Source organism: Saccopteryx bilineata, chromosome 2 (assembly GCF_036850765.1).
Source record: "Saccopteryx bilineata isolate mSacBil1 chromosome 2, mSacBil1_pri_phased_curated, whole genome shotgun sequence".
NCBI lineage: Eukaryota > Metazoa > Chordata > Mammalia > Chiroptera > Emballonuridae > Saccopteryx > Saccopteryx bilineata.
This window is the reverse complement of record NC_089491.1, coordinates 139,608,688-139,634,552: the sequence shown is the minus strand read 5'-3', so window position 1 is coordinate 139,634,552 and position 25,865 is coordinate 139,608,688. Positions and strand designations below refer to the sequence as shown.

General features: G+C 41.1%; 1 protein-coding gene and 2 pseudogenes across 5 annotated transcripts in view; 1 reads left to right on the top strand and 2 right to left on the bottom strand.

The window, feature by feature from the left end:
• Positions 1-25,865, top strand: part of DENND5B (DENN domain containing 5B) — a 222,288-nt gene that overhangs the window by 106,868 nt on the left and 89,555 nt on the right. For all 5 annotated transcript variants that reach the window (XM_066258056.1, XM_066258053.1, XM_066258052.1 and 2 more), the window contains one exon: positions 8,356-9,022. In XM_066258056.1, the coding sequence (XP_066114153.1) occupies positions 8,356-9,022 (667 nt within the window). The remainder of the gene's footprint in view (positions 1-8,355; positions 9,023-25,865) is intronic.
• Positions 420-580, bottom strand: LOC136327690 (U2 spliceosomal RNA; annotated as a pseudogene).
• Positions 12,660-24,539, bottom strand: LOC136323724 (isochorismatase domain-containing protein 1-like; annotated as a pseudogene).

Genomic DNA, 25,865 nt, shown 5'->3' with positions numbered 1-25,865 from the left:
AATTTCCTCTTTGATTTACTAGTGAGTACATCTCTAAGAAGCTATAATTTATTCCCACCTAAAGGTAAAAAGCTTTGTTTTTGCCGTTAGTAAACTCTCACTCCAGTGAGTCATCACCTTCTGTGATATCAGTCATTCCTCTAACAAGCACCAGTAGTGCTTCAAAATAAGGGTCATTAATTTCACACAGAAATTAAGTACCCCAAGTCAGTGAACTTTGTTAAATAATAAAATTCCATGTGTATGAATGCAATGCAGAGATAAGTGAAAGGTGAAATTGTTTTTGAATTAATTGCTTTTTATATCTCATTTGGTTGCTGATTCAGAGATTTATTATGGAAAAAAAATGGAAGTATCATAAAACAGAAAACAATACAACGATCTTATGCCCACCACCCAGAATTAACACATCAACATTGATAAAATGCTTCAGATTCATACGTTTCTCTTAAATGAAGAAAAGCATTGCAGATAGAGCTGAAATTTCCCTGCCTTTCCCCCATTTTAGATCTTTGAGGTAATCTTAAACTGATAAGAACAGATACTACACTTGATCTTAGCCAAAAGGCCAAGAAGCGATCTTTGAGGTAATCTTTATTGGCATCTATGAGCTTTCTAGATATAAGTTTTACAAGTTTTGCTAAGTTTATATAATGTTCTAGTAGATAGTTGTTGTTTTTTTTTTGAGAGAGACACAGACAAGGGCAGGGAGAGATGAGAAGCATCAATTCTTTATTGCAGTGCCTTAGTTGTTCATTGATTGCTTTCTCATACATGCCTTGACCAGGGGGCTCCAGCTGAGCCAGTGACCCCTTACTGAAGCCAGTGACCTTAGGCTTCAAGCCAGCGACCTTTGGGCTCAAGCCAGCGACCATGAGGTTTATGATCCCACGCTCAAGTGACCCCACCCACAAGATGGGGAGCCTGTGCTCAAGCTGGATGAGCCCGCACTTAAGCCAGCGACCTCTGGGTTTCTAACCTGGGTCCTCAGCATCCCAGGACAATGCTCTATCTATTGTGCCACCACCTGGTCAGGTTAGTAGATAGATCTTATTCTTAGGAATGTAGTAAACCTAGAAACTGTTAGGAAGAATACATGATCAATACCATTTAAGCAAGTTATATGAAATACAGCCATCCTCAGAGCCCGGGGCCAATGTGCTTGAACCAGTCGAGCCATGGCTGTGGGGGGGGGGGGAGATAGAGAAGGTGGGGAGAAGCAGATGGTCACTTCTCCTGTATGCCTAGACCAGGAATTGAACTTGAGACATCCACATGCTGGGCCGATGACACTCTACCACTGAGCCAACCAGACAGGGACCACAGATTTCATTTTAAACATAATTTTGTCAAAAAAGCCATTTTTTTTACCACCATCTTCCACCATCCTTCCAACATTCAGTCAAGCTCCCTTAGGTTCCCTTAGCACCTTGTACCTTTCATAGCACTTACCACATAGCAGTTAATTAATTACGTAGTTGTCAACTCTGTCTCCTACTATAATGTAAGCACTGCTAGGACAGGAACGCTTTCTCTCATTCATTGCTAGATCCCTAGTTTTGCCATAGTAGAGGTTCAAATCATTGAATAGATGAAGGGTTGTTTACTTGCTTTCAGTGCTTCTATCCAGGAGTCACCTCCACTGCAAAGCCATCTCTTAAGGCAGGGGTAGTTAGGTGCTCTCTCTCCTCTTATTTCTGTAACATCTTGAACACACTTAGTAGTAGCACGATCTTGTCATTTTGTAACTGTCGATATATACAGGGTGTGGCAAAAATAGGTTTATAGTTATGAATATATAAAAGTTTATTCTTACATTGTTATTTTATTAATTATTATATTATTTTTATACAAATAACTGTAAACCTACTTTTGCCCCAGTCTGTATGTCTGTCTTTCCTTAGACTGTAAGCTCCCTGAAGTAAGGAATTATTTTCATACCTTGAGTTATCAAGATCTGATGTATTATTCAATACATGGTATAAAACAAATGTTTATTAAAGAAAGAAAGGAGGAAGAGACAGAAAGAAGGAAGGAAAGCAACTGACCAACTCTTTGAGAGTTTTCTGAATAATTTTTATTTTTATAATAAGAGAGAGGGCGTTGGAGTCATGGAATGATAGAAAATGGAAAAAGGAATTATTAAAATTCTATCTAAACTTTCTGAGAGAGTCCAAAGAGACAATAAAGACAATGGTCACTTAAACCAGGAGATGTACACAGCATTGTGAACCCACTTTGGCTAAAGTAATCTGATTACCAGAAGAAATCTGGTCAGCAGTCACAGCTGGAATTTTAGTTGTTTTACTGTGAGAGAGTGGACTGGGAAGCGGTATTGTTAGTCAACAGCAATGTTAGGGGATAACAAGAGATTGTTGAATAGCTTACTGAGTATCTTGATTTATATTTCAAGTTTTCTGGAAAATAAACCTGACAATTCATATAACAATTCTTACTTTTAAAAATGAAAAAAACAGGCCCTGGCCAGTTGGCTCAGTGGTAGAGCGTCGGCCTGGCATGCAAGAGTCCTGGGTTTGATTCCCGGCCAGGGCACACAGGAGAAGTGCCCATCTGCTTCTCCACCCCTCCCCCTCTTCTTCCTCTCTGTCTCTCTCTTCCCCTCCCACAGCCAAGGCTCCATTGGAGCAAAGTTGGCCTGGGCGCTGAGGATGGCTCTATGGCCTCTGCCTCAGGTGCTAAAATGGCTCTGGTTGCAACAGAGCGACGCCCCAGATGGGCAGAACATCACCCCCTGGAGGGCATGCCGGGTGGATCCCGGTCGGGCGCATGCGGGAGTCTGTCTGACTGCCTCCCGTTCCCAACTTCAGAAAAATACAAAAAAACCCAAACAAACAAAAAACAGGCCCTGGCCGGTTGGCTCAGTGGTAGAGCGTCGGCCTGGCATGCAAGAGTCCTGGGTTTGATTCCCGGCCAGGGCACACAGGAGAAGCGCCCATCTGCTTCTCCACCCCTCCCCCTCTTCTTCCTCTCTGTCTCTCTCTTCCCCTCCCGCAGCCAAGGCTCCATTGGAGCAAAGTTGGCCTGGGCGCTGAGGATGGCTCTATGGCCTCTGCCTCAGGTGCTAAAATGGCTCTGGTTGCAACAGAGCGACGCCTCAGATGGGGAGAGCATCGCCTTCTGGTGGGCATGCTGGGTGGATCCCAGTCAGGCACCTGCAGGAGTCTGTCTGCTGCCCACCCCCATCCCCCACCCCTGCTTCTCACTTCGGGAAAATAAATAAATAAATAAATAAATAAATAAATAAATAATGAAAAAAACAGTAGCATTTTCTAGTTTATGGTTCTCACATTAGAAATATAATTGTTACTTTTTTTTAATTTGCAGTAAGAGAATGTAAGAATTTTTACATCTGTTATCTGTAGCGTAGAAAGTCATTCTTTACTTGGAGCACAACTTTTGGCAAGCTTTTCCTGTAAATGTTTGAGTGCGTGCTCAAGAAAGCTACAAATCCTTAAGGGAATATTTGGCAGCTGTTCAAAAATAGTATAAGCTGTAATTTTGTGGTTTATAGTGTCAAGGAAAGCCTATCAATTAAATTAAATCTTTATGTTGACTTTGGAGGTCACTATGTTTGTTTATAGCCTCCTTGATGTAAAAAGAGAACTCTAGACTGAATCGGGAGATGGATTAAGTCTGATCCTATACCCCCTAGCTATTGTTTTTGTTTGTTTTCTTGTTCATTCATTTGTTCATTCTGGAAATAGTTATGTGCCATGCACTTTGCTAAACAAGTTTGAGTTTAGCCTGGAGCAAGATTCAAATCATTCTTCCTATAGTCTTTATTGATGATAATAGATGTATCACATGAATTTTCATTCATAAAACAGCAGAGGATCTCACTGATTATGATGAAGGCAGCCGTAATGTTAAGGCATAATTATGCAAAGATCCTGCCATGACCTTTCCTTATATAATCTTCCCCAAGATTAGGAATAAACAATTTTTGCCCTAGCAAATCCAGGTGTTCATGTATTTCATCTAAGTCTATATCTTATTCCATTCACATACATCCAGTAATTTAATTCTTGTAAATATTTTAGAAAAAAATTTAAAGTTCTTTCAAGGTCTACTATCAGTGATATGAAATATAAAGAGATTTTTAATGGTGTGCTAATGCTGAGCTGGGCGAATTTTGCTTTTTTTTTTTTTTTTTTTCCATTTTTCTGAAGCTGGAAACAGGGAGAGACAGTCAGACAGACTCCCGCATGCGCCCGACCGGGATCCACCCGGCATGCCCACCAGGGGCGATGCTCTGCCCACCAGGGGGCGATGCTCTGCCCATCCTGGGCGTCGCCATGTTGCGACCAGAGCCACTCTAGCGCCTGGGGCAGAGGCCACAGAGCCATCCCCAGCACCCGGGCCATCCTTGCTCCAATGGAGCCTTGGCTGCGGGAGGGGAAGAGAGAGACAGAGAGGGAAAGCGCGGCGGAGGGGTGGAGAAGCAAATGGGCGCTTCTCCTATGTGCGAATTTTGCTTTTTATTCTTATCAACCATCATTTATTTTGCCTCTAAATAGTTTATTTTTCCATGTGTGGTATTCTTGAATGTTTAAGGTTATTATCAGTCCTCAAGTAGTTTGCAATCTAGAGATTAAACAAAATTAGAGAAACTAGTAATGTGGCCCTGGCCGATTGGCTCAGTTGTAGAGCATCAGCCCTACATGTGGATGTCCTGGGTTCGATTCCTGGTAGGGCACACAGGAGAGGCACCCATCTGCTTTTCCACCCCTCCCCCTCTTGCTTCTTTCTGTCTCTTCTCCTCCCCTCCTGCAGCCATGGTTCGATTGGAGCGAGTTGGCCCTGGGTGCTGAGGATGGCTCCATGGTGTCTACCTCAGGTGCTAAAAAAATGTCTCTGGTTGCAATGGAGCAAGGGGCCCAGATGGGCAGAGCATCGCCCCCTAGTGGGCTTGCCAGTGCATTCTGGTTGGGGTATATGTGGGAGTCTGTCTCTGCCTCCCCTCCTATCACTGAATTAAATAAATAAATAAAAATTAGAGAAAGTAGTAATGTGTGTTAATATATAGTCTACATATGTATATAATTGCACAATATTTTAATTGCTTCATTCACTAAAGTCTTTTTAGGGAAGTGACTTTTTAATAACACAGGATGAAAATACTGTTTTAAAGTAGTATTTATGTGGAGACTTAAAGGAAGTTAGTGTTTCTGTTATTGATTGCTGAATTACCATCCCAATAACTACTTACGTGGCTTAACAGGGTTTGGCAGGTTTTCCCCACAAAGGGCTTGGTAGTAAATAATTGAGGCTTTGTGTGCCATAGAATCTCAGCCCCGGACACTCAGCTCTGCGGTTGTAATGCACAAGTAGCAATAGACAGTGCTTCTCTGGCTGAGTGTGACTGTGTTCCAGGAACATTTCATTTACAGACTTAAAGGCTGTAGTTTCTTGACTTTTTAAAAAATTTTTTTCATTGATTTGAAAGAGGATAGGGGGAAGAGAAAGGTGGAGAGAGAGAGAGAGAGAGAGAGGCATCAACTCATTTCACTTAGCTTTTCCATTTAGTTTTGCACCATTCATTACTTCTTGTTGTGCCTTGACCAGGGATCAAACCCACGACCTTGGCATGCTGGGTTGACATTTTATCCATTGAGCCACATGACCAGGGCTAGTTTGTTGACTCTTGATTTAAACAAGACTATTATCTTGCTTACAAATCTGCAATTTGGATAGTCTTTGGCAGGGTTGCCTCTCTCAAAGTCATGTCTGTTCCTTTATCTTGGCAACAGGTGGTTTCACACTAGGATGGTGGAGGTGAGTAGTTGTAACAAAGACTTTATGGCCTACACCCTAAAATATGTATCTGGCTCTGTTCATAACAAGTTGGTGGGTCCCTGGTGTGGGCCCTCTCAGCATCCCACACAGATTCTGGATGGGAGAATGTCTAGGTGTTGGAAGAGCATGTGGAACTAGAAAAAATTTGGAGCCATTTTCAGAAACTACAATCTGCCACAGGGAATGATCCCTGTGTATATCTAGGGGAAGATCATTCCAGCCAGAGGGAATAGCAAATTTTGGCAAGAGCTGGCTGGGTGCATCACAGAAGAGCTAGTGTGGCTAGTGTTATTGGAGCAGAGTAGGTGAGTGAAAGAGGAGTGGGAAATGAAGGCAGAGAAATGGCTGGAGCCAAGTCACGTGGGGCATATTGAGGGTGTTACAGTGAAAGGATTTCAGCTTTTAGTGAGAAGAGAGGCCGCTGGAGAGTTTTGAGAAGAGAGACAAAACCCAAATTACACTTTTTAGGGATCACTTTGGCTTCATATGGGATAGATTATGGGGGACAAAAGCAAAAGCAGGAGACTGGTCACCAGGATGTTAAATAGTCGTCAGGCACGGGAAGAGTGTGACTTAGCTTAGAGTAGTAAGAGTAAAGATAGAACAGAGAAATTCGTTTCTGAATGTAGTTTTGAAGGTAGAATCGATGGTCTTTGTTGATGCATTGGATGATGGATAAGAGAGAGAGAAGTCGAAGATGACCCCAAGACCCTGAGGCATTCTGGCTGCCTTCTTGGGACCGCTTTGTAAACCCCTGCCCTTCAGTGCAGGAAGGTTGATGAGCCGAGGGGTACATGTAATTGTGACCCCTCCTGCTAAAAGCCCTTCATTGTCTTCCCCAGTCTTCTAACAGGACTCACCAAGGCCCTTGTGACCAAGCCCCTACTTACTTCTCCTGAGTTCTCTCTCATCTCCCCTCAACCTTGCACACTGTTCTCCACCCACAATGAGCTTCATTCCTCAGACCCTCACATTTCTGTCTTCTGGGCTTTTGCACATAACCGTCCTCTCTGCCTCTCTTCATCTCACTAACACCTGCTCTTTTTTTTTTTGTATTTTTCTGAAGCTGGAAACGGGGAGACAGACAGACTCCCGCATGCGCCCGACCGGGATCCACCTGGCACGCCCACCAGGGGTGACGCTCTGCCCACCAGGGGGTGATGCTCTGCCCCTCCGGGGCGTCGCTCTGCCGCGACCAGATCCACTCTAGCGCCTGGGGCAGAGGCCAAGGAGCCATCCCCAGCGCCCGGGCCATCTTTGCTCCAATGGAGCCTTGGCTGCGGGAGGGGAAGAGAAAGACAGAGAGGAAGGAGTGGGGAGGTGGAGAAGCAAATGGGCGCTTCTCCTATGTGCCCTGGCCGGGAATCGAACCCGGGTCCCCTGCACGCCAGGCCGATGCTCTACCGCTGAGCCAACCGGTCAGGGCCACACCTGCTCTTATGCTTAGGTTTCTGCTTGGATTTTCTGCATTTTTTTCCTGGTATCTCCCACTTTTCTCGTTTATATCTTTTTGCTATATTTTTTTATAGCAGCCTGTATTACCCTATTATAGTACTTCTCATACTTTATAGTTTATGATTGTTTAATCATCTATCATTTTTACTGGACTAGAAGCTCCAAAGGAGTAGGGACTGTGTCTGTCTCTCACTGTTATGTCACCATGAAGGGCCCAGCTTATAAAGGCAGCTAGTGTTTGTTGACAATTTGACTAAAATTAAAGTACGGGTAACTTTTAAGGTAAATTGTGGGGGTTTTTTTGGTAATGTGAGAATTTGGGAAAACTCAGTTTTACATGAACAGTGATCATGTCTGGCAAAAAAAAGAAAAATGTAGTAATGTATGGTAAGATACTTTCTGTGCAGAAAGCACACTGTAATATAAAAGTAAAAAGAAATATATAAAATATTAATAATGATCGTGTTAGGGTAGTTGAGTTATAAGTTCTGTTTTCCTTAGTATAATTCAAATTTTCTGTAATTTGTTTTATTTTAAATATTTTTAGAAGAATTTAAAAAAAAATTCTAACTTCTAGTGCATGTCAGTTATCTTAAATAGAACATCTTTAACTCGTCAGTTAATTTTATTCCCAAATTTGACAGAATCCTGGGTAGTTTCCAAGACGTAGAACATAATCCCTACTGGAAATAATCTAAAATGTCTGGTTTCTACTTTTCTGCTTCGGTAAATTAGAAATCATTCCACTTTCAAATTTTATTTTTCGAGGATGAAGTATCATATTGTTCAAAATAGAGAAAATAACATCATTTTATGTTTTTCTATTTACCAAATGAGACTTCACCTATTTTCCTATTCCTTTGAAGCATGATCATTACTCCAAAATTAGTACTTAAATATTTGTAAACTGCCCTTGCATATTTTGTCTTCAAGTCACTGATGTAGCAAACGTTATAAAGAAACTGTGGCTCAGAGAAGCTGTTGGAGGCCACAAGCTTGGATAGAGACCCACAAACTATATTTTCTGGTTTGAAGTTATTCATATACTACTTTCTGATGCTTTTCTCCCCCCTCCCTCCACAGTTGTGCATGCCCAAAGGGCTGTCTTTCAGAACACAGACTGACAATAGAGACCCCCAGTTCCACTCATTTATAATTACCCGGGAAGATGGTTCTCGCACCTACGGTTTTGTTCTCACTTTTTATGAAGAAGTGACAAGTAAGCAAATCTGCACAGCAATGCAGACACTGTACCAGATGCACAACGCGGAGCATTACAACAGCGTCTGCGCCTCCTCCTCCTGCAGCATGGACTCGCTGGCCAGCAGCATCGATGAGGGAGATACAACGTCCCTTTTGAAACTCCAGCGATACAACTCCTATGACATCAGCAGAGACACCCTGTATGTTTCCAAAAGTATATGTTTGATCACACCACTGCCTTTCATGCAGGCTTGCAAGAAGTTCCTTGTCCAGCTTTACAGGGCGGTCACCTCGCAGCAGCCGCCACCCTTGCCGCTGGAGAGCTACATCCATAACATTCTCTACGAGGTACCTCTTCCGCCTCCAGGGAGATCGCTGAAGTTCTATGGTGTTTATGAACCCGTCATCTGCCAGAGGCCTGGGCCCAATGAACTCCCCCTCTCCGATTACCCTCTTCGAGAGGCCTTCGAGCTCCTGGGATTGGAGAACCTGGTGCAGGTGTTCACCTGTGTTCTTTTAGAGATGCAGATCCTTCTCTACTCACAAGGTAGGTCTTCCCTAGAGACAAGTGTTTCTGCTCCCATCTGCTGTTATTTCCATAGGATGTGTTACAGAACCAAATAATTGGTCAGAAGTTTTTTCTGTTCATGTAGAAGGAACAGGTGCAGGCTGAGACATCCCATCTCTTTAGGGTGGTGGTGTCTGTAGAGAAAAACAGGAAAGAATATAAAAGCAGTATCTTGGCTGATGAGTCTATTTTTTGGTGGAAAATCCTCTCTTTTTCCTGATAATACGTAGTTTTCCTAAAAGAATCATTTCATAATGAAAGAGAATCCTGTTACTATCAGGAACATACAGACGTCTCATTTTTTACAGATTAGTAAAGGTTCACCTCAAAAGTCAGCTGACATTGGCAAAGGAGAAGCAAAAGTGTTAGGACTTTGCAGCTTCCTAAGGCAGTTACCTTTGGATCTTGGCCTGCGGGTGATTTTACGTGGTGAGAAAACGGGTACAGACATGAAACAGACAACTTTCTTAGGTCTGACAATTCCAGCAGGATTATATGGGGGTTTTTTTGTTTTGTTTTTAATCCCAGAAGGAAGTTATCTTTGTGATATTTTTCGTTCAGAGTTTTCCCAAGCATAGCACTGGTTGGTTGGCTCAGCAATAGAACATCAGCCTAGCATATGCAAGTCCGGGGTTCAATTTTCAGGGCACACAGGAGAAGCAACCATCTGCTTCTCTCCCCTCCCCCCCATCTCTCTCCCCCTCTTCCCTTCCTACAGCCATGGCTTAAATGGTTCAAGCAAATTTGGTCCAGGTACTGAGGATGGCTCCATGGCCTCACCTCAGGCACTAAAATGGCTTGGTCGTTGAGCAATGGAGCAGCGGCCCAGACAGGCAGAGAGCATCACTCGATAGGTGGCTTGCCGGGTGGATCCCAATCGGGGCATATGCAGGGAGTCTATGCTTCCTCATCTTTCACTTAATTTAAAAAAAAAATTTTTTCCCAACACATACTTAAGAAACAAATTTTGGATTTTATCAGTGTGAATGTGAATTTGCCGGGCCAATAGAGATGCTGTGTCTTGATGGATGATGAATTAAAGGAAAATATAAAATGGTACCTGTGCATGGATGTGGACTGAGAAGAGTGGCACAAATATTTGGATTATCATTTTGCTACTTGTATCTCTGCTGGCAGAACTGTGGTGCGATCTCCTGCCTGTGGCTGTCACGCTTCTTTTACCACTTTCCGTTTTTTTCTTTTCTATTTTAAATTATAACTGAGGCTGAGCCAAGTAGGCTATATTTGTACTTCCCCCATCTTATGTGTATGTTGACACTATTTGCGTGTTGACAGCCCTTCACTAGGTTGTATTTTCTTCCGTTGATCCTACATAATGTTCTTTGATAATGTGTTCCAGTGTCTCAGTTCTTGTTGCCAGACAGTTCTTCTCTAATAGCCAATCTAAATTCTTTTCTTTCCTTGAGCTCTCACTTTCTTAGTGCTCCTCATTACCAGCAGATCACCCCCTTTATCTCTGAAAGATTTAACCTTAAGTAATTCTTCCTTTCCATTTCTCCCTTTCTTGTTTTATTCCCTGAAGGGGGGTAAGGGTGGAGAGTTGCTGAAAGGGGCGGGGGCTTGGGCCTTAATAACCTTGGGTATATTAACCTGTTAAAAAAGAGAATTTTAGATCCTAGATATACAAGGCATCTTCAAGGTCATTTGGTTCAGTGCCCTAATGTTCTGCCTACAAAGAATGCTAATTTTTGAAGTCATAACAATCCTGGGTTCAAATCTCTGCTCTGTCCCTTACTGACTGTAACCATGGACAAGTTACATATTCTTCCTGGGTGTTAGTCTATTCTTCTTTACAAGAATAGCAGGTTTTTCTGTTTGGTTTGTTTTTTCTTTCTCTCCTCACTGATTTATTGTGAAAGCTAAGTAAGAAAACCTTTATAAAATACTTTGGGCATAATTGGCTGACTAAATGATAGCCAGTGTTGCTGTAATTATTTGTTTTATTAGTCATTGTTATTGTAATTAGTTTTTTTAGTCCTACATAATTCTCTATGAATTATGCATATCTTAAATTGCATTTAAAGTATAACTTATTTAAATTAAATAGTAAAAGCCTTTATGTCAGGATTGAGAACCTAATAAATATTCTCTTACACTGAATGTCATGCTTTTTTTTTTATCATACTTCCTGTTTATCACACTTCCTGTTTTAAATACCACTGTATGTCTCATTGCTGTGGTCTGTCCTGAGCTTTTATCTTTCTGCTGTTTGATTACCTTATTGCAATCTGGTTTATGGAGTCTGTTGAAAGTTAATAGTTGATTGATATCTACCTATTTATTTCAGTTTCAAATGAAGAATCATTATTTATAAGCATGTTTTGGTATTCAAATGAATATTTTTTGGTAATTTGATCATATGTTGAGAACACAAGTGAGTCCTGATATAGCGCATGTGCTCTTGCGCTCTCTCTCTCTCTCTCTCTCTATATATATATATATAGATAGATAGATAGATAGATAGATAGATATAGATATAGATATAGATATAGATATATACACACACTGCTCACAAAAATTAGGGGATATTTCAAAATGAATATGAAGCGATAAAAAAAGCATTTGATTATTTTTTATTAAACAAGAACCTCAGAAAAGCAAATGACTAGTCAAAGAAAAGTTTGATTATGCAAAAGGGATGCAAACTCAATTATTGTGATTGAGTAGCAAGTAACCCATTGGTGGGGGTGAACAGAATCATGTCAAACTGAACGAGAGTGCCAGACATTGTCCAGTAGGGTGTACAGTCACCCAACACTGCCAAAACACACTGACAGCGATGGGGCAGGACAGGATCAGTGTCCAGCAGTTCCTGTGGGATCCTCTGCCACTCTTGCTCCAGGGCAGTTTGCAGCTCAAGAAGTGTTGTGGCAGACATTGGACGGTTTGTCAGACGTTTCCCAGTGCATCCCAAACATGTTCAATGGGATTCAGGTCTGGAGAACATGAAGGCCAGTTCATGCATTCAGTTCCTGCCTCCTGAAGCATGCTGTTGATGAGATGCGCATGGTGGGGCCTTGCATTATCGTCCATGAAAAAAAATTGTTTCCAACTGTTCCAGTATAGGGTACCACTATAGGGTACAGGACCTCATCTCAATATCTGACAGCAGTCAGCAATCCATTTCTGATGACGTGGAGATGGTTCGACCACCAATGCTGATGCCAGCCCACACCATGATTCCACCACCACTGAAGGAGTCCCTTTCTCACATGAAACGTGGATTTTCCTGTGTTCCTCATTCATGCCAGATCAGTACATGATGATTGTCAGGCTGCAGACTGAACCATGACTCATCAAAGAAGACAGTTGACCACTCATCACAGGTCCAATGACGATGCTCATCAGCCCACCTTCTACGGGTTCTGTGGTGTTCAGCAGATAATGAAATGCATACCATTGCTTGCCAGGCATGCAGTCCAACACAATGGAGCCGATTTCCTATGGTCTGGGTGCATGTCCATTTTCTAGTGGCAGCAAGAAACTGTCTCCAAAGCTCCGTTGCATTGCTGCTCCTGTTCCTTCTTGCCAATAAGGTCAAGTAGTGATCATCTCTTGCTGTGGTGGCAGATGGGTGACCCTGCCCTCATCTTCTTCATACTGTGCCAGTCTCTTGAAAGCAATTCCACAGTCTACTAATCATGCTTCGGGATGTTCCAAGTGCTGTTGCCACTGTCGTCTGTGTTTGAGCAGCTTCAAGACGTCCTATGGCTTTCCAGGCTTTGCATTTGGGCAAATCGTGTTGCAGGGGCATTGCGAGGGCTGGGAAATGTGTACAGGATGTGTACTTTCAAGATCAGGAAACATGCCCATACTCCAGTACTTTCAGCCTTTTGTATAGTGCGTTTTCACCAATGAAATAAAAATTGGTTTTGCATCTCATTTGTATAACCAAACTTTCTTTGACTTGTCCTTTGTTTTTCTGATGTTCTTGTTTAATAAAAAAAAATTAAATGCTTTTTTTATTGCTTCATATTAATTTTGAACTACTCCCTAATTTTTATGAGCATTCTATATATATATATATAATTTTTAAGAGTATTATACAGAAACGGTCTCATATAATAATTTTATAATCATTCACTGCAATCACTCTATGTTTGTTTTTCCCCTACTTTTAATCCTCCCAACAATAAGTATTGTTATCCATGTTTTATTAAGAAGGAAATTGAGGGTCAGGGAAGCTGAGTAATGTGTCCAAGATCACATGACTATTACATAATGTGGTAGAGCTATAAATGGCGCTCAGATCATTCTTTCTGCAGAGCACTTAACCAGCATGATAATTGTATTGGGCACTGCACGTAACCTTTCCTTATCTGTCTCAATATTTATTTTTAAATTAAACTCACTCTGCAGGTCTAGTGTAAAGGTACCATGCTAAGTAATTGTAAAATATAAAATGAAAGCTCTCTGTAAATGCAGATTTTAACATTGACTATGTCTCTCCCATTAGAGAAAGACATTTCATTTAAATGAGTGAAATAAAAGCATCATTATGTTGATTTGTACTCTGGTACACCCCTTCATTATTTCTGACTGCTTAAAGGGGTTTTAATAACATCTGATACTTTATTTCTTGTTCACCAATAAAGCTGCATCATAATATTTTAAAATACTGCAGATGCTGAAAAAATAAATACCCTGAAATTCCAAAGTGAGTCAAAATAAATGAATTTCAGTGATGAAAATGTCCATCTGATCTGAAATTCTGTTCACAGCCCATTTAAACAAATTCTTTCTGTTGTTTAGAGAGTGTATACATCACAGTCACTTTGCTGTGGTAACTAGCTAGAAATTTTAGGTAGAAGACGCACCCAGGAGGTAAAAGCTCTTTTCTAGGACCCCAGATCAGAAAAGAGCTCTTCTGCGGCCTGGAAATGCCTGGAGCAAGACAGGAAAGAGAGGAGTCTGTTCCTCTTTTCAAAGGGATGGTGGAGGAATAAAAGGGGAATTTAAACACCAGTGTCTAACTTTTGATACCAGTCATTAAAGTCTCAGGAACATCTCTGGGCCTTCCTTTTATCCTTTGATTCTTCATGGTGAAAATAAGCAGTTACCTACAGCCCACCTTGTACAGCGCTCTTCTCCCTCCCTCCTGTAAGTTGTGCATGAAATAACTTTGTCCCAAAGTAGAAGCCACCTAAAGTTTTCCTGTAAAAGTTGGGAGTCTTGTAATCACAAGTTGCTTATCTTATTCAACTGAACATTATAGTTTGTTGGTTTATAAATCATAAAAGCAAACTTGATATTTTAATGGCAGAAGGTGGATTCCTGTGATATGTGTCTTAAAAGCAGCAGAATTTGCCTGACCTGTGGTGGCGCAGTGGGATAAAGCGTCAACCAGGAACACTGAGGTTGCTGGTTTGAAACCTTGGACTTGCCTGGTCAAGGCACATATGGGAGTTGATGCTTCCTGCTCTTCCCCCTTCTCTCTCTCTCTCTCTTTCTCTCTCACTCCTCTCTCTTTAAAAATCAATCAATAAAATAAAAGCAGCAGAATTTGATTAGCTTTGGGGCCAGTATTTTTGTACTATTAGCTAGCCCTATTTTGTGGTAATGGAATCTTACTATTAAGACATTTTTCTTAATTTTTTTGTCATATAGTCAAATTAATCTTTTGTTCATTTATGTGTAATATTTTTTCCATTTTGTGGTTCTTTTGAAAAATTTTTCCATTGATTTGAAGAAGAGAGGTGGAAGGGGGAAAGAGAAACATCAACTCGTTAACTTAGTTCCATTTAGTTGTGCGCTTGTTGATTGCTTCTCGTAAGTGCCCTGACTGGGGATCAAACCCGCAACCTTGGTGTGCTGGGACCACGCTTTATTCACTAAGTCGCCCAGCCAGAGCCAATTTGTGCTTCTTAATTTTTTTTTCTAGGAGTTGTTTCATGAGTTAAAATACTCTTAATATTCATGAATTCCAATTTTTCTATTTTTTTTAAGTGAGAGGAGGGGAGATGGACTCTCACATGCAACCAACTGGGAACCAACCAAGATATTTTTAGCACCCGAGGCAGACACTCAGACTGACCGAGCTATCCTCAGCGCCCGGGGCCAGCCCTGGAACTAATCAAGCCACTGGCTACAAGAGGGGAAGAGAAGGGAAGAAAAGCAGATGGTTGCTTCTCTTGTGTGTCCTGACTGGGAATTGAACCTGGGATGTCTGCTCACTGGGTTGACACTCTATCCACTGAGCCAGCTGGCCAGGGCTAACTTATCAACTTTTTAAACTCATCACTGAATTTTATTTATGAACTCCTCTATGCTAACATCATAACAATAGTCTACATATTTTTCTAAATATTTGAAAGTTACAATTAGCATTTAAAGCCTTTATAAGAAATTGATTTTTTGTTTATGTTATAAGAAAGAGATAGAATTTAATGCTTTAGAACTATCTATAACTAGTTATGTGAGAACTAGATATTGAGTAGACCATTCTCCTCCATGTGATCTGCAGTGCCACTGTGGTCATATATACAAGTTTCTGTGTGTAAGGGTGGATTTCTGAGCTTTCAGTTTATTCTGAGAACCTTTCTGTCTCAGTACTAAATCACACTGTTGTAATTACTGTAGTTTTACAGTAAGTCGTGGTATCTCATAGGACACTTTTCTTGACCACCATCTTTTTATTGAATGCATTTAATTTAATTTTGGGACAATTAACATTTAAAATATTGAGTCTCCCCTTCCACGAAAAGGATATATGCCTCCATTTATAAGGATTCTCTTTAATGCCTGCCAATAAAATTTTATTATAGTAAAGTAGATAATGTGCAAGTAATGACAGTTTGTTTCTTCTATTCCAGTCTTTGTCACATTTTTTTTTTCTTGCCTTAGGTCTCCAGCACAGTATGGAATGGAATTGATAGTAGCAGGCATTCTTGTCTTTTTCTTGATTTTAAAAGGAATACTTGTAATGTTTTACTATGAAGCACAACATTTGCTCTAGTGTTTTTGGTAAACAACCTCATACTAGGTTAAAGAAGTTCCTCCTGTTTCTAGTTTCTTCAGAGTTTTAAAAAATCATGACTATGGGTTGTATTTTATTGAATGCTTTTTGTGTATCAAGTAACATGATCACGTTTTCTTTTTTTAATCTACATTCCATCCTTACATTCCTGCAGTAAACCTGACTTTGTCATGATGTATTATTACTTTTTTAATATATTCTTGATTTAGTTTTCTAACATTTTCATCAGAATTTTTGCATCTGTGTTTTTGAATGATTTGGCTTATAATTTTCATTGCTTATGGGGTTTTTTTTTTGTTTTTTGTGTTCTTTTTTACAGAGACAGGGATACAGAGGGACAGACAGACAGGAATGGAGAGATGAGAAGCATCAATCATTAGTTTTTTGTTGCGACATCTTAGTTCATTGATTGCTTTCTCATATGTGCCTTGACCGCAGGCCTTCAGCAGACCGAGTAACCCCTTGCTCGAGCCAGTGACCTTGGGTCCAAGCTGGTGAGCTTTGCTCAAAACAGATGAGTCCGACCTCGGGGTCTCGAACCTGAGTCCTCCTCATCCCAGTCCAATGCTCTATCCACTGCGCCACTGCCTGGTCAGGCTGCTTATGTTGTTTTGTCTGGTTTTTTGTAGTAAGGTCATTTTAGCTTCATAGAAAGAGTTGGAAAGTATTTCATTATTTTCTAGAGGATAAAGTCAAGAAGGGTTTCTTTAAGGTTGGAATTATTTGTTCCACGACTACTTGAGAAAACTGGTTTGTAAACTGTTCTTGTTGGGAAGATATTAAGTAACAATTCAGTGTCTTTAATGGTTTAAGTTTTCTACTTCTCTTCTTCCCTCCCATCCTTCTCCACAACCACCATCACCACCATTATCATCAGTATTGTCATCATCAACTAGGGACAAAGACCAAATGTTTCTTATTATATGACAGGCTACCCCCTTGTCTTTGACTAGGGATTCCTTATAGCAAAAAAAAAAAAAAATTACAGTTAAAAGATGCTGGCACGTTACTAGTCTCATCCGTTATTAACGATGAGTTCATTCCATCACCCTGTTGGATGAGAATGTCTTCCCGGGCAAGACCACTGAGGTTTGCAGGTTTCCTTTAGGTCTTGTCAAGTTCCAAAAACAGGAGTGTCTCAACAATATATGGCTCCACTGTTTCAAGGCATTCAGTATAATTGAGATAAGGGTCAGTATTATTTCTTGTTCTGAGTCTCTCTCAAAGTGTTAATGTAATATCGGTTTTACCTTATTACGTAACTTATTTGTTCATTCCTTTACCCTCAGTTCCTATCCCTCCTTCCTTCCATTTATACCCAAATGAACGTTTTCACTTTTGGAAGGGTCGTTAGGTTTGGCCACAGTTGGTTTAGAATGGAGGCAGCAGTATTCGTCTAGCAAGTACTACCTACTTGGTTCACTACCATTCATACAGCGTAAGGTTACATGGGTACAGAGCTAGTGGGCTGTTTTTACCAGTAGGCAGTACAGCTGCATTGCCTGTTAACCCCAATTTTGCCAGATGGGGTGAAGGCAGGACAAATCAGACTCTTAGGAATTCTGACATAAAGGTTTAAAAGTAGATTTACAGTTTCTTGCTTTGGAATCCTCCCTGCTTCTGCCACTTGTAGTCTGGTCCTGCATCAGGTAGGAAAAAGAAAGCAGAGGTGATATAGGAGGAAAATAAAAACTATAGTCATGGTACAGCATCCATCTCTATCCCTGTTCCCCATATGCAACAGAAGAACAGAGGACTCTTATCTAATGGGGACCCACCCTTAAGCCCCCACATGTTGAGCATGAGCACTCAGGAAGGCATGTGAGTCAGCCGTTAATGCCTTTATTGCCACCCATTTAGACAGCAAATGTTTCAGCTGGCTGTTACAATTTTCTATTACACTATTATTACTCTGAGGATGATGAGCAATATGATAAGTCCATCTGATATATCTCTTTGCCTACTGTTGAATACTATGTGCTGTGAAGTGCAAAGGACGTCCCTTGCTCTGAAGAAATGCAATTTGCCAGCCCAGATTGGTAGAGTATTTCTGTTTCAGTCCTTTCCTAGTATTTTGAGTATTTGCTTCTACCACCAAGTATGCAAAGCTAAATCCAGAGTGAGCGTCTATTCCTGTTAGGATTCATTTGTAGTCCTCTCAACCCCCAGGGCTCCCAGTAGTGATCCAATGTAATACACTCGCCAGCTATGTGGGGGGAGGGCCACCCCCCTCCCCAGGAATCTTTCTCATAGCCATCTGCAGCCTCTATCTCTGTCGTTTGCAAACAAAACAATTCTTGTTGGCGTTTTGTGCCTCAGAGGGTGTCAGAGGAATATGTCGAGATTCAACTTATCTCTGCATTGCTACAGCACCTCCTGCCCACCACGTCTACTCATTTCATGGACCCAGGTATGGACCCAGGTGGCCACTTCAAAAGGTGCACTTTGTAGTGCCAGTCACTTCCAGAACCTGGAAAGGAGGTTCTTGTGACAGGTATCAACACGTTCTACTTTACTGTGCCCCATAAATTCCCAGAGTAGTTTCTATAGAGCTATGCTTCATAAGGTATCCTTTTTGTAGCCCAGTTTTCCATTGTCCATGAGTCAGTAAAAAATCCCCAAACATGGGCTTTTACCATTATTCAGGTCTTCCATCACTGCTAGGAAAACAGCGTGCAGATTAGTCCACTGAGCTGATCTGTTTTTACCTTCCTCAATCACGGTGGTGGCTTTCCAACCAGAATGTTGTCCATTCACCTTGGAGCTGTCATTTATAAACTAAGCAGTTCTTTGTTGATCATTTGAGAGGTGTTTATAGGGCACTGTCCAAGTGATGATAGAACCTAGTAGCTCATCACTCAGCACTCAGTTCCAAAGTCTGTCCTGTGGGAAAAGAGGCTCCTGTTTGTATCTCCTCCTTGCATTCCCCTTGAAACATGATTCCAATATAAACCATTTTCTTTTATTACGGAACTCTTCTGAGCATTGCCCTCCCTCATTAGCGTGTTTTTCCAACCCTCACCCAAAATACCATGGCTATTTTAGGTTTCAAGATTGTTTAATGTCTTTCAGTCATAAGAATAGTTTAGGTTAATGTTCAATAGCAATCTAGTAGTAATTGCTTCTCAAATGGCAAATTTCTAGTCCAGCATTCTGAAAGTTCTCACTGGGAGGCGCTTGCAGGCTCTCACCATAAAGCCCCAGAAGTTGGTGCGTCACAGAGGGCTACTGAGCAAGTTTTGTCTGTACCAGTATTCCAGCTTATTTTCTATACTCATTCAGCCCAGGCAGTCTTATTCCATTTAGCATGTCCAATTAATATGGCTTGAAGGGTGACTTACATGCCTCCTGTCTTACTTCTGGGGGAAAGTGTTTCGCGTTTAAACATGATATCCGGTCCCATAAAATATTCACCTAAAGCCTGTTTAAACATTCCAGTTTTCACCCAAACTTCCACCTTAGCTCTGTCAACCTTAAAATTTTTATTTTCTATCAACCTCATTGTAACTTGCATTAAGACTTTGTAAAGGGTTTTGGTACCACAGTGCCTGAGGCTCCTGTATAAAGGGGACCCAGAAACATCTCTACTGTGTTACCACTTTGTGCATTAGGCTTTGGGTCCCAGCAGGGACTGAGCCAAGAGCGCCTGGCCCTTTGTCAGTCTTTATTTTGATTCCTCTGCCTGACTGTTGTCCTAGACGATTCCAGGTCTGCTTTCTCATAACAAGTTTTGCCTTTTCCCTGTTTCAAATTTCTCCAAAATAGGGTTATTGAGACTAAACTGGCTTAGAGACCTTTAATGTAGAGGGTCAGCAGGGGCCCTTTGGTCTGCCTAATCTTACATAGTAGTGCTATATTAAGACCTTTGTTTCAACCACATCAGTATTCATTTTATTTGTCCTATTTCTTAATATCCATCTACAGACTTCCACCCTGCTGGGATGAGTTTCTTCACACTTCCCTTTGTTTTTCCTCTTTGTTTTGCTTCTATCCATGTTTGTTTTATTCAGCTGATTTCTTAATAACTGTTTAAAAATTTCTACCCTGCTGGAGTTTAGTCCGTTAGCTCTCTCCTCTGATTCTTTGTATTTTCTTGTTACATAATCTGATGTTTTTATTAGGATTTGTGAGATTCAAGAGGAGAAGCTGGGACAGCAAATCTACTGATTTTGGTAGTGAGTCACACTGGGTGCCGCTGCAGTATTTATCATGACTTGGATAATGGCCCTAGTCAGTGGGTGAATATCCCAGTTATCATAAAGCCAATTCCATATGGCTTATGTATGAATGAATCATCAACTGCTTCCTCTGGGGGTACTCTGCTTGGTATTTGTAGGGGGAGTTGGGAAGCCCCCCTTCTCAGGGTAAACAGACTGAGCATAGCTTTCACCCAGTCCACCGTGCTGGCTGTCTCCTCGGGCATTACCTCCTGTGTGTCTGGATTGTAGATAGCCGTCTGTGATTGTCCCATAGTGAGCTGTGGGGCCTGCATCAGCACAGACATGCTCTTCCCCTCTGCAGCACTTAAAAACAGGGACACTGCTTCTACCTCACTCTCTCAATCCATTTTAGTAAATGTTTTTCAGGAGGCTGGTGATACCAGTCTACAAAATGAGACAGCTCCTTCACATCATATCCCCTGGTTTCTGTAGTTTCTTGGTTCGTTCCCCTACACCCACCATGGACTTTGGTGACTAGAGGTCTTAGAGGTGCTTTTTGTTGTCCCTGCGTAATTTTTCTCTTTGGGCACAAACTGGTTGGCAGAAGCTCAGATTGACCAAAATCTGAGCTCAGTCTAGCATCAGAGTCTGATCCAGCACTTCCGTTTTAGCTACTGTAGGTAACAATAACCAAGGGATTGAATAGTTCGCTGTTTTCTTACTGGTTTGCATTTCTTTATGCATCCAGTGAAGCACCTCCTTGGAAGTTGGATCCATCTATAAATTCCACTGGTAACTTTACCTTCAGTAATTTATCTCACGGTAGCTGTTTCTCCATACCATCGTTGACCCTGTCTGTGGACACCTGGGAATCAGATTTCTCATCCCCTGTCCTTGCCCTTTCTCTTCCCAAACCACATGCTTCCGTGGGCCTGTGCCATTTTAGTGAATCCCACATCTTCTAACACCAACAATTCAACACTAACTTCCTGGAGTTAACATCAGATTATTTCACAGGTTTAAGGGTGCATCACACAGGAATGCTCTCACTTCAGACTCCAGCCACAAGTAGGGCCCAGAATACTTACATTTCTGCCTAGCCAACTACAAGTTCAAGAGTTCCCACAGCCCTCCTTTTAGGTTTCATAATTTTCTAGAATGATTCACAGAACTCAGGAAAGTCCTTCACTTACTGTCACGGGCTTACTATAAAGGCTGCAACTCAGGAATAGTCAAACGGAAGAGCGGCATAGGAGAGGGTGTGGGGGGAGGGGCACGGAGCTTGCCTGCCTCCCCCAGTGCCCCGCCCTCCCACCCACCCACCCCCGGTGTTTGCTAACCCAGACGCCTCTCTCGTTCTTCTTGAATCAGTTTTTGTTCATTTCTGTTTTCTCCAGGATTACTTTTATTTTTTCCTCTTTATTTTATTTTTTACTTATTTTTAAGTATTTCATGAAAATAAATTTATTGAAGAATAACAACGACTACAAAATTAATACTACCAAATCATTCTTGGTGCCTTTATAATTGGAGGGTAGGTGAAGAATATATCAAACAAAAATATGAACATTTAAAAAATATATTTTATCCAGCCTTTATCTTCTTGCTAAACTTATGTATGTTAGGAGATATATTCAAGATTTTTATTAAGATATTCAGCTAATGTAATACTTAAGAAATTTTAAAACATCACCTCCAATAATTATAGGACATTGTAAATCATTTAATCTGTTTACAAAATTAAAACAATGATGCAGTAAATCTCTTTAGGAAAAGATTCAACTAAAACAGAACATTAACAGAAAATAGTGATAGTGACCAGAATAAGAAAATTAGCATAATCAAGAAAAAGCCAACCTGTAAAGTGAAAGCACTGAATCCACATAGTGGTTATTTTTTAATATTTTATTTATTCATTTTAGAGAGAGTGAGAAAGGGGGAGGAGCAGGAAGCATTAACTCCCATACGTGCCTTGACCAGGCAAGCCCGGGGTTTCGAACTGGCAACCTCACCATTTTATCCACTGCACCGTAGCTGGGTCAACGTTTTATCCACTGCTCCACCATAGGTCAGACCCACATAATGTTCTAACCTATGTTACAGTAATACAAAAGTCAAACTATTATCAATGCATCTTTCTCTTTACAGTGCACAATTTAAGAAAACTTCACAAGTGTGCACTTTGGAAAGTTGTAATCATTATGTACAGTATAGACTAAACAGACACTTCTGTTATACCTTTTTATATATAAATAAAGTACATTAAGAAAAAGGAAGGTCAGTGGCACCTGAAGCCTTTGACATTTGTAACTGAATGCTGGACTAATTGGTTAAGATTTACTAAGAGGAGTAAAAAATAAAGCCAATTTTTGACATTTTTTTTTTAACTTTTTTTTTTTTTTTTTTGTATTTTTTCTGAAGCTGGAAACCTGGAGAGACAGTCAGACAGACTCCCGCATGCGCCCGACCGGGATCCACCCGGCACGCCCACCAGGGGCGATGCTCTGCCCACCAGGGGGCGATGCTCTGCCCCTCCGGGGGGTCGCTCAGCCACGACCAGAGCCTCTCTAGCGCCTGGGGCAGAGGCCAAGGAGCCATCCCCAGCGCCCGGACCATCTTTTGCTCCAATGGAGCCTTGGCTGCGGGAGGGGAAGAAAGAGACAGAGAGGAAGGAGAGGGGGAGGGGCGGAGAAGCAAATGGGTGCTTCTCCTATGTGCCCTGGCCGGGAATCGAACCTGGGTCCCCCACACGCCAGGCCGACGCTTTACTGCTGAGCCAACCGGCCAGGGCCCAATTTTTGACATTTTTAAAAAAATTTTTTTATTTGACAGAGACAGGGTGTCAGATAGGGACAGACTGACAGGAAAGGAGAGAGATAAGAAGCATCAATTCTTTGTTGCAGCATTTTAGTTGTTCATTGATTGCTTGTTCATTGATTGCTTTCTTATATGTGCCTTGACCGGGGGTTACAGTGAGCTGGTGACCCCTTGCTTAAACCAGTGACCTTTGGGCTCAAGCCAGTGACCATAGGGTCATGTCTGTGATCCCATGCTCAAGCCAGCGACCCCATTCTCAAGCTCACGCTCAAGCCAGAGGAGCCCTTGCACAAGCCAGCAACCTTGGGGTTTCGAGCCTGTATCCTCTGTGTCCCAGTCCGATGCTCTATCCACTGTGCCACCACCTGAGAAGGCATTGACTTAACACTTTAATTCTAGTAGAGACAGCTTGTCTGCACTTACAGTCCTGTTCCCTGATGGTGAGTAGCATACCATTTCTTCAAACACCCTTTACTTTGGAAAGCAGACCCCACCCACTCCAGAGCACTTGCCCCAGTTAGATTCTGAATTGACTTGAATTGTGTATGGTCTTTATCAGCCACCAGACGGAGCAGAACAGCCTCGCTGGTAGTCACTGTGATCCCAGTTCTAGCAAAACGCTTGAAAGCAAACATCCTGTGGGGTGGCATGAGCAACAGTATGAACCTTGATACCTCAGCCAATCAGCTCTAGAGCTGTTGGAGGCACACATGAATTTGAACCCCAAATAACACAACACTCCTGACTCCAGAAATCTCTGCTAATGCTGCTTCTACTTATGGTAATACCATTGATAACTTGGTCTTTGGAAATACCGATTTTTACACCTGTTAAATCAATTTCTTGAACAGTGCTTCCAAGACCTTTTAGGGTACTGTTCTGTTACAATACCGGAATTCCTAAAATCCAGGCCCCTTGTAGCAATCTTTGTCTCACACTAATCATATACCCAGAATTTTCGATGGCTGGTCTGAACGTTTCCTGCATATCACAGCGGAAAAACTCAGTGCTTGGCCTGACCAGTGGTGGTCCAGTGGATAGTGTCAACCTGGAACGCTGAGGTCACGGTTTGAAACCCTGGGCTTGCCTGGTCAAGGCTCATATGGGAGTTGATGCTTCCTACCTTTTTTCTCTCTCCCTCTCCCCCTCTCTAATTATGTTAATTAAATTATTAAAATAATAAAATAAAATAAATAAAACTAAAAATAATTTAATTAAATAAAAACTAAAAAAAAGAGGGAAAAACTCAGTGCTTGAAGGAGTAAGACTTCCCACGGTAATGAGCTGGCTCTGCAGTAGCAGGAGGCACATCTTGCAGCGCTAGAAAACCACCACACCGTTGGGCAGGTCCATGTACTGGCCCCACTCCTCAGTGCAAGAGCCGCACCACGAATTTGTGGTGCATGTCAAGCTGGTCGCTGGCCAGGTTGAGGAACTTCTGAATGAGCAGCTTGCAGCGGGTTCTGTGAGGCACCACCAAGGGCTGTGCAAGGAGGGGCACAGGGACCCTGCTCGGTGGCATCCACGCGCCCACGCACCACCAGGTTCCCGCAGCTGTCTGCCAGCTCAAGGCCGCCAGATGCAGACCTATTTTTTTATTTTTAAATTTATTTTTTATTGAGGTATAATTGCCATATAATAGGATATTGGATTCAGTGTACAGCATAATAATTTGATATCTGTGTACACTGCAAAATGATCACAATACGTCTAGTTTCCCCACTCTTACCACATATAGGAATAATTTTCTTAAGCTTTCAGTTTATTGACATACAGTCTTAATATTTCCCTATCTTCTTAATTTCATCTCTATATGTAGTTTTGTCCCCCTCTTCATTCCTAATACTGCATATTTGTGCCTTCTTTCTTTTCCCCTTGATTTTTTAAACCTCAAGGGTATCAGTTATGTTAAAAGAACTTTTACCTTTGTTGGTACTTTCTATTTTATCTTTGTTTTCTGTTCTGTGATTTTGGTTTTTACTTCCTTTGAGCTTAGTATTTTACACATACACTGTTAAAACTTAGCATCTTACTCTTGTGATAGCTTCATTCCCTAAGTCTTAGTAAATCTGATATTTTCATTATTCAGTTCTAAAAATATTTTAACTATTTGTCCTGCTTTACTACTTTTTTGCCTTCTTTGAAATAAAATGTTTTTTTTTTTATTTTAGCTGTTTTCATTTAATTAGTATAGATGTTATATGCTCAGTTTCTTTTTCTTAATGGTAAATTTTGAAATATTAACATAAACATTTAGTCTCATGTTAATCAGAATCTTTAAAATATAGATACTGTAAAATGCTTTGACTCCAGTCATCCCCACCATGGCTTACTTGTTATAGTTGTTCAATAATCTTGTAACCTCTCAATGCAAACATTTTATTTTATACACTTGGTTTTGTTTAAACTTACCCTTCATTGCCATTTTTTGATAATTTACATTTCATTTCATGTTGTAAATTTTTCTTCTGGGATCAGTCTTCTTCTTCCCAAAGTATATTCTTAGAAGTTCCTTAAGTGAGATGGCATTCTCTATTAGGTTTTATTTATATGAAATTGTTTTTTGTTTTTGTTTTTGAAAGATGATTTTATTGTATATTAAATTCTAGGTTAGTTTTTGGGTTTGTTTTTGTTTGTTTGTTTTTTTGCTCTCTTAGCACTTTGAGAATAATATTCTCCTGTCTTCCAGTTTTCAAATTAGCGGTTGAGAGGTCATCTATTACAATAACTATTTGTCATTCCTTGGCCAGATATCTGTCTATTCACTCTGGCTATTTGTAAGATTTTCTGTTTGTCTTTGGTGTCCTGTATTTTTACTGTGATTTATCTAGATGAGGGTTTCTTTACT